General features: G+C 48.7%; 1 protein-coding gene across 2 annotated transcripts; it reads left to right on the forward strand.

Moving 5' to 3' along the window:
• The first annotated feature begins 886 nt into the window (after positions 1-886).
• Positions 887-7,246, forward strand: LOC116335361 (zinc finger protein 708-like). Of its 2 annotated transcripts, none has more exons than XM_031759036.2 (6): positions 887-1,265; positions 2,407-2,593; positions 2,683-2,966; positions 3,067-3,136; positions 3,388-4,153; positions 5,910-7,246. In XM_031759036.2, exons 1-6 carry the CDS (start codon positions 1,119-1,121, stop codon positions 6,703-6,705), a joined length of 2,250 nt encoding a protein of 749 aa, XP_031614896.2. In that variant the 5' UTR covers positions 887-1,118; the 3' UTR covers positions 6,706-7,246. The 2 variants fall into 2 exon arrangements, with proteins under 2 accessions (XP_031614896.2, XP_031614895.2); XM_031759035.2 differs by having other exon boundaries at positions 888-1,265; positions 3,067-3,184.
• Positions 7,247-8,363: the final 1,117 nt, after the last annotated feature.

Genomic DNA, 8,363 nt, shown 5'->3' on the forward strand with positions numbered 1-8,363 from the left:
ACAAGGCGATTAGAACTATTTTGTCCTAACCCAGTTATATTCTTAAAGAATTTAAGAATGAGGAGATTAAGGTTATATAAAGAAAATATATTTCTCTTCCCCTTCCTCCTAAAGTAAAAGAAGTAAACGTCAAAATAATAAATAAGATCTTTATAAGATTGAAATTTAATCTGAATACGTGTGTATTCTGTGAAAACGACACTGAAAGCCTGCATCACGTGTTTTTTCACTGTAAATGGGTTAAACTTTTTGGAACGACACGTGGAGCTGCATGCAGTCCAGGGCAACTCAACCGTCGGGATAGTTATTGATAATAAAATCTGCATTCTGTTTTCAGGACAGTGCTGTTATGAGGGATATCTTTTTATCTATAAATGTAGATGCTGTGAAGCTTAACTGTGTATGAACAGATGGCTGAATGAAAAACTCCCGATTAAAACACTGAAACTTGCAGATGACAAGAAAGCCTTAAATTAGATGCTCTATTTAATAGGTTTAGTTTATGTTAACATGACTCACATTTTCATTGTACATGTGTATGATAATAAGGGGCAGCTCTATTTTATTCTACTTTTCTTCTTTTGACATACAGTAAAGGACTTGTCATTATCTCTTCACCTTTTGTGTTGACCTTTGTCACACTGTAACAGGTTTTTTTTGTATAATCTTTCAGGCTCAACCTTGTGGACATATGTTTCTTTAATCATTGTTGGACTGATGTTCATAAATAAAGTTCAGTATGATAACCTGATAACATCGTTATTTGGATAAATTTCATCTGACGTTTTAGAATTGACCTCTTTATGTTAGGATGAATTGGATATGATTTTTTTCTAATTTTCTCATTTTTCTGATGACGTCTCCTCAGACACTCTGGGTGCGTACGCTCAGTTAATTTGTTGAGCGCTTCACCTTTCCTCCAGCATGTGGTGGTACTACCACGAAGAAGGAAAAGAAGAGAGATTCGCCTTCTGACCCGGAAGTAACCATCGCGTCAGACCGCCATGTTGGCTGCAAAGAGAGCGGGGAATCATCCCGCGGAGAGTGTATTCGTCTGACCTCTGACCCGGACCGGCTGACCCGAACCCTCCTCGGTCGGTTCCTCCGAGCCTCCGATAATGTGTGCGCGCGGACCGGCACGGGACAAAGACAACATGGCAGCCCTGAGCACGTTCTCTTCGCAGGTGGAGCTGATCATGGAGGTAGCCGTGGGGAGCGCCGTGCACGAGTTAGAAAGGGAGGGCGCGCGAGCGGAGCTCGGCCAGGTGAGGAGCTCAGGTGAAGATTATGTGAGAGCAAAATCCGCCGTCACTTCCGGTTTCGCGTTAAAAACATCCTGCAGAAAATAAGGGATCAAAGGTAAAAGCGGCCGATCTTCCCCACGTATTGGCCCCGCCCACTGACACGCAGGAGACGCCTGGAGGCAGGTGTTTGATCTTTGACCCAGGTGTATGCAGCTCTGAGGTGCGCATGCCTCCAGGTTTGTCCAGAAGTGTGGTGCACGTGCATGGTGTAGCTGTAACTGCTCACATGACCAAAGGTTAGGCTGTACATAAACGGGTATGTTCGCAGTCATCATCCTCTACTTAACCTAAACAGAAGCTTAAGGTTAACCGGCATCAACAGAGGAGAAAACAGCAGCACCTAAACCTTTAAGGTACAGCCTCACTAACCATCCTCATTAGAAATGAGGCCAAGGATCATGGTGTCATCTGTAAACTTGGAAGTTGAGATGCAGCTGGGGCTGCAGTCACTGGGTTCAGCACACAGCTTTGGGGGAACCTGTGTTTAGGATGGCGTGGTGGAGGCGTGTTTGCCCACTCTGACGTTTTGACCCGTTACGAAGTCCATAATAGAATGGAAATGCCTTTTGTTGTCATTGTGCATGCACCAACTGTCCACGGAATAAAAAGATAAATAAAAGCAGAGAGGAACCGTGGCCCAGAGTGCTCAGCTCACTAACCACCGTGTGTATTGCATGCACAGCTAAAACCTGTGAATGACATCATCACATGACTGTGAGCGTGCAGGTGATTGTGAAGAGCTGTGGAAACGCCGTCCTCAGTGGAGCGGTTCGCCGTGTAGGCAAACTCGTCCAAGTCAGGTTGGATGGTTTCACTGAGAAGTTTGTCTCAGCACTCCGGGGGTGTCGGTGTTCATGCCACAGGCCGACAGTCAGTCAGGCATTTGCACTGAAAACATGCTGCACGTCATGGAGAACACTCACTGTGAACAGCAGTCAGTCTCTGAGAGAGTCAGCATGACGGTGAACTCCTCAGGTGAATGTGGGCGGGGCCTGTCTACAGGTTGTGTAATCAGAAATCAGTTACGCTCGGGTCCTCAGACCACATGTTTTACCTGTTCCACCTGTGCATCTGTCATGTAACCCATGCGTCTGTGCTGCAGGCTCACCTGTCCACCGTGCTGGGGGGCGTGGCCAGAGAAGCGGCCCGTAAAATCTGCAGAGTCTTCAGGGAGCTGTATGCGAGCGTAGAGGCGGAAAATGAAGCTCTCAGGGCAGAACTGAGTTGCCTCGAAAAAATACCCGGCGCTTCGAGGACAGCCAAACCGCCAGTGAAGTTCAGCCCGGCAGGTGAGACCCAGGGTCAAAGGTCAAACAGTCATTGAGCTCAAAACCCTGGGTTAAAGTCTCACAGGAAACTCATTTGGTTTCTCCTGCAGATGCACCCACCCTGTCTCTGGATGACCAATCAGCTGCTGCCACCGCTGCTGTGGCTGTGGTCATCCTCAGCCCGCCGGTGCACGCACCAGTCACAGGCCAAAGCAGTCTGACTGCACTGCAGAATGGTGCTGTGGGCGTTTTAGACATGACGCACTTCTCTGCAGATCCTCTGGTGTCACATGATGTGATCCAGCCCGCAGATGTGACATCACTTCCTGACTGTGAGGATCAGCCGGCCGCTGAGCTTCCAGGTGATGAACCCCATGAAGAGCAGTGTGACGCTGTGAGTGACGACAGCTGCTTCAAACTGGTTGATTGATTGGTTGATGGTTCTGTATGTGGTGATCAATAATACCATGCTTATCTCTCGTCGTGTTTTCCAGGCAGCAGAGACGAAGTCTGAACCTGTAGGACAGAAACATGATGATCAGCAGGTGCCCGGGGGTCCGACAAGTGAGAGCTCTGCCTCCCATCTACTTTTAAATACTGTACGAACCACAGGTAAGCCTGCGGTGTGAGAGTGACGTGCTCTAATGGGATGATACGATACATTAAGATGAGATGGGGCCCGATTATTCAAGACCTAGTACGTGAGGATCTTGATGATGTTGTCCTTCAGAACAGCTGATGGTCCATTAATCAGTCGCTTCTGTTTGTCGAACCTGCAGGAGCATCTCTGACTTCCTGTCTGTCTTATTGTTCAGGTGTGAGCGAGGAGCAGCAGAAGGAGCAGGAGAGGAGGCGGAGGAGGGAGCTGTACAAGGAGAAGAGGTTTTTCTGTGAGCTGTGTGACAAAGGCTTCCATCAGAAGCACCAGCTGCTGAAGCATGCCGCGTGCCACCTGAAACCGTTCCCCTGCAGCTCCTGCGACAAAGGTTTCTACAAAGCGCAAACACTGCAGCGCCACCTGCTTGCCCACCGTCTCCGCGAGGCGCAGGAGAGCGACCCAGACAAGCTACTGCGCTGTGACCAATGCGACAGGAAGTTCAGGCTGCCACGTCAGCTTCGAGCGCACCAGGCCTGTCACCGGCTTGAGAAAACGCCGCTCAAGTGCTACGCATGCGACCGCACCTTTACCTCCAGTGGGGCACTGCGATACCACGAGGTGTCGCACGCCAAAGTCAAGCCCTTCATGTGTGACGTCTGCGGAAAGAGCTTCACGCGCAAGAAGAGCCTGCGAGAGCACCAGACCGTGCACACCGGGGCACGGCCGTACTCCTGCCAGACCTGCGCCAAGAGCTTCTCCACTGCCAGCAACCTGCGCGTGCACAAGAGGTCGCACTCCGAGGAACGCCCGTACAAGTGCGACGAGTGCGACAAGGCATTCAAGTGCCGGATGGGGCTGCTGCAGCACCGCGTGGTCCACTCAGGAGAGAAACCCTTTACCTGTCCCACCTGTGGCCTGAGCTTCGGCCTCAAATACAACTTCCAGAGACACCTGAGGCTACACAGCGGGGAGAAGCCTTTCAGGTACAAGGCCCCGAACTATAACGAGTATTTTGCGGGTCTCAGCAAGTCCATTTCGGTATTTGACAGAAATCTCTGCTTTTTATTGGCTCAACACACAACATCTGACAAAAAAAACACACCTGAACGATCAAGGGTCGCACACACACACACACACACACACGCTGCTCCAGGATGCACTCTGACCTAGAGCTGGGCGATATGACCCAAAATTCATATCTCGATATTTTTTAGCTGGATGGCGATATAAGATATATATCTCGATATTTTTTTAAAGCCATAAAGTAAGAACAAAAGAGAGTTCTTAGTCAAAGCTGTGTCCCAGATGTCACACAGGCACTTTTATTAACATACAGCATAGATGTACATGAAAAAACTACTCAAAATAAATTATGAGCATTTATTAAATAATGATGCTCTATAAATAAAAGAAAACTATGTCGTTTTGTGCATAACAAAGAGCTCACAATTGTGCAGTCAAAATGTAAACTAACAGGCGCTGAGCATAATAACAAAGACAGATTTCACAGCTGCTCTGTTCCCAACTTCTACTGCGTGACTGACAGCCTGGAGTTTGAAATCCGCTTCAGAACCATGTCTCTGAACAGGAGCCATTTATGGTCCTTATACACACACTGTACGGTAATATTACGTTGACGCACAGTACGTATCACTCCGAGGCTCCTCGGTAGCCGTAATGCTCCGACAATCCATCAAGCGGTGCAGCTCCGTAGCTTAGCAAAGTCGAACTAAAACATTTATTGACAGATTGCTGAGCGCTGTGTATCACATAAAATCGTTTCGCGGTCATCAAGCACAACCAGAATTCATACAAAAGGCGCGCAGTCAACTTTTGAGAAAATGAAAGGATTTCAGGCCGTGCATGGCGTTAGCGTGGCTAGCTTGTTAGCGTGGTTAGCTCGTTAACACGTTGACACCGTCCAGCCCCACGCACGGGGCGATGCGCAGTAACTCATTAACGGAGATTTGCCGTGTCCATCTTGTCGCTGCCTGCAGGTGAAGCGATGGGGAGGAGGGGGAGTTGTGTTCAGTGAAGGAGAGGCGAGGTCGAGTAACGTTGCATAGAGACAAAAGTGGACAAAAGAGAGGCAAATTTGCGGCTCCGCAACTATAATTATAACGTAACATAGACTATATCGATATAAAGGATATTGTCACATCTTATATCTCGTATAAAAATATATCGATATTTTTTTAAAAATCGATATATCGCCCAGCACTACTCTGACCCTTGGGTGAAACGCTTGCCTGTCTCTCTTAACATACCTGAGTGAGGTGTACAGGTAAACGGCATCAGCGCAGTCCCTAACAGGAAGACTAGACTCATGCGACTGCAGGTGAACTGATTAAATAAGGTGATCGTGGATTTCATGAGTGCTTCAGTGTGACGTCAAACATGAAGCAGAGGCGTAGTTGTTTGCTGACATCCACCAGTGAACCACCAGCAGAGTGCGGCATGGTGTTGCAGGCAGACAAAAGAAATACCAGCGTCAACTTTCCTGGTCCGTTCATTCAGTTCAAGTTTATTTATATGGCGCCAACTTCGCAGTGCTTAATACTGTACAGTAAAAACCCTACAGAACTACAGACGACCCTGTGAGCGAGCACTCGGCGCAGATGGTGAACGCTGTTTTTGTGTTGGTGTGCTGATCACTCAAAACATCAAGATCATGTTGATTTCTGTGAGTTGCATCTTCTTTAACCTCTGACTCTTCCTCACCTGTCCTTCCTTCCTCAGGTGTGATCAGTGTGGCGAGGGCTTCACGGGGACCTGGGCTCTGAAGACTCACATGCTGGTTCACGGCGTGGCAAAGCCGTTCATGTGCGACCTGTGCGGAAAGACGTTCTTCTACAACTGCCAGCTGCAGAAGCACCAGCAGCTGGTTCACGGCAGCGGTGGCGATCGGGGAAAGTCCTGCAGGGAGGCGGGCAGGCGGCGGTCCTCCGGAGTCAAACCGTTCAGCTGTAAAGTCTGTCCAAAGAGCTTCAGCAGCAGCAGCTCGCTGCGCACGCACGAGAAGAGCCACGCCCAAAACAAAGAGTTCACCTGCGACACGTGTGGGAAAGCCTTCCACCTGCGTCACCTGTACCTGTACCACCTGAGGCAGCACAGCGGCGACCGGCCGCACGTCTGCGCTGTCTGTCACAAAGGCTTCCTGCTGACATCGCAGCTGAAGCAGCACGAGCTGCTGCACACAGGCGTCAAACCTCACCGCTGCGAGCACTGCGGCAAAGAGTTCAGGACGCCACAGAACTACCACCGCCACCTGCTGGTGCACACCGGCGAGAAGCCGTACGAGTGCGCCGTGTGTGGCCGGAAGTTTCGCCAGTCCAACCAGCTGAAGTCTCACATGCAGATCCACACCGGCGTCAAGCTGTACTCGTGCAAGCGCTGTGGGCGGGGCTTCTCCGACTCACGCCAGCTCAAGAAACACCGCTGTGGAGACGGCGAGCACGACTCGCGCGATTCTGCCAGCAAGAACAGGAAGCAGGCAGACGCGTTCCCATGGACGCACGAGTTCACGGCACAGTGACACGGAAACAGGCCAGCAGGAAAACCTGGTAATTTCCGCTGACACCACCCTCCGCGACTGCGTCCGGCACATCAACATCAAATTGTGTTTATGGAGTATGTCCATCCGCCTCCCGAAGCCGGCACTGATTGGCTGGTTTGTTCCTTTGGAGTTTCTGGTTTTTATCCCCTGTTAAAGTCAGCGACACAGAAAATGTTTGGTTTCTGCTGCAAAACCACCTCGCACACTCACCTGACGCCCCCGCATGTCTCGGGTTGAAATCTAAAACAAAGTTCAAGAGCAGCTGGGCCCTGACAGCATCTCCAGCCTCAGGACTTAAAATGACAGCTCTTTTAAATGGACTTTGGCTCTCACCTGGCGTCTCACCTGGTCGTGGTGATTTAAGTTCAGCTGCCAAAATCAAACAGACCTTGAGCTCAGTCATTGACAGAAGAAGAATCAGATGAAAGCAGCTCTAATAAACGTTTAGTTTCTGTTTCATCTGTGAAAAAATGACTTTGCTGTGTTTCAGTGTGTTGAATAAAACTCCTCCTTTGACTGACGAGCTTTTATTGGAGTTGCTGCTCCAGCTTCAAAATGATTTTTCTGCCCTCGATAGACGTGAAGTAATAATTCAGATTAAAATGCAGCTGAAATGTGTCAAAGTTAATGTCTACTAATCAAATACATTTTGTCCATTAAATTTAACGTGCAGACTTATGTAGCTAAAGCGAAAATTTACATGTGATTAGTTGAAGTATGAAGTCATACATTTTACATCAGATGAAAACTTTGGTTGTAAGATTCAGGAAATTATTTAGTAAAAGCGAGACATTTTAAATGAGAATAAGAAAGTATTTCTTTGTGCCCCCCTTTCCCTGTTAATGCCCTACCTGGCCCCCTGGCAAAACTTTGCTAGACCCGCCCCTGCACAGTTACCAGCTACATAGAAAAGGATCCTGGTGTTATTTGTCTCTCAGAAACAGTTCATAACTTCCCTTCAACTCATTCATGTCACCTAAAAGGTAAACCTGTTTCTCCATCACCTGTTCAGCTCTGATGATTCAGTAAGGACATCTCCTGGTTTCATCTGCATGTTTCCCTCTCACCACATATCCAAACCGATATCATATCACTATCAGTTACTTCATAGCACCCGCCCAGCTGTATAGAAACTCTGTCATGCTAGCTAAGACGCAGATACGAGTTATTGTAACTGACCGCGGCCGCCTCAAGTCTCTCATCCACCCGCTGGCCTCTGTGGAAGCTCCGCCACAGCCACCACCAAATAACTGAGTTATTTTACACATCGGCCAGCATCTGGCCAATCCACCACCTTTCATTGTTTATACCGTTACAAAAACAACAACAACAACAAAACCATCGGCCGTAAAAACGATGGTCGGTACGAGGGAAATTTCTTTGCAGTTCATCTGAAAAGATGCACTTGCGCTTTGAGATCTTTTAAACATCATTAGGCGCGCTGCTGCGCGCTGTCTGTCCGTCTGTGAGCGCAGAACAAGCACTCACAAAGCAGCAGTTCCGGGATGACGTCTCACACATGGGTCCTCTGTGGGAATACAAGAAAACCCGGACATTTTATCAATCTCGAAAATCCCCCGGACGCCCTGGACAGAACGTGAAAAGTGGACATTTCTGGGGAAACGAGGACGGTTGGT

This window comes from Oreochromis aureus, linkage group 14, assembly GCF_013358895.1.
Source record: "Oreochromis aureus strain Israel breed Guangdong linkage group 14, ZZ_aureus, whole genome shotgun sequence".
In the NCBI taxonomy this organism is placed as follows: domain Eukaryota; kingdom Metazoa; phylum Chordata; class Actinopteri; order Cichliformes; family Cichlidae; genus Oreochromis; species Oreochromis aureus.

Coding starts and splice junctions, on each gene's coding strand:
- LOC116335361 (XM_031759035.2), top strand. CDS start 1,119: ATGTGTGCGCGCGGACCGGCACGGGACAAAGACAACATGGCAGCCCTG. Junction 1,266..2,406: donor CGCGAGCGGAGCTCGGCCAG/GTGAGGAGCTCA, acceptor TCTGTGCTGCAG/GCTCACCTGTCCACCGTGCT. Junction 3,185..3,387: donor AAATACTGTACGAACCACAG/GTAAGCCTGCGG, acceptor CTTATTGTTCAG/GTGTGAGCGAGGAGCAGCAG.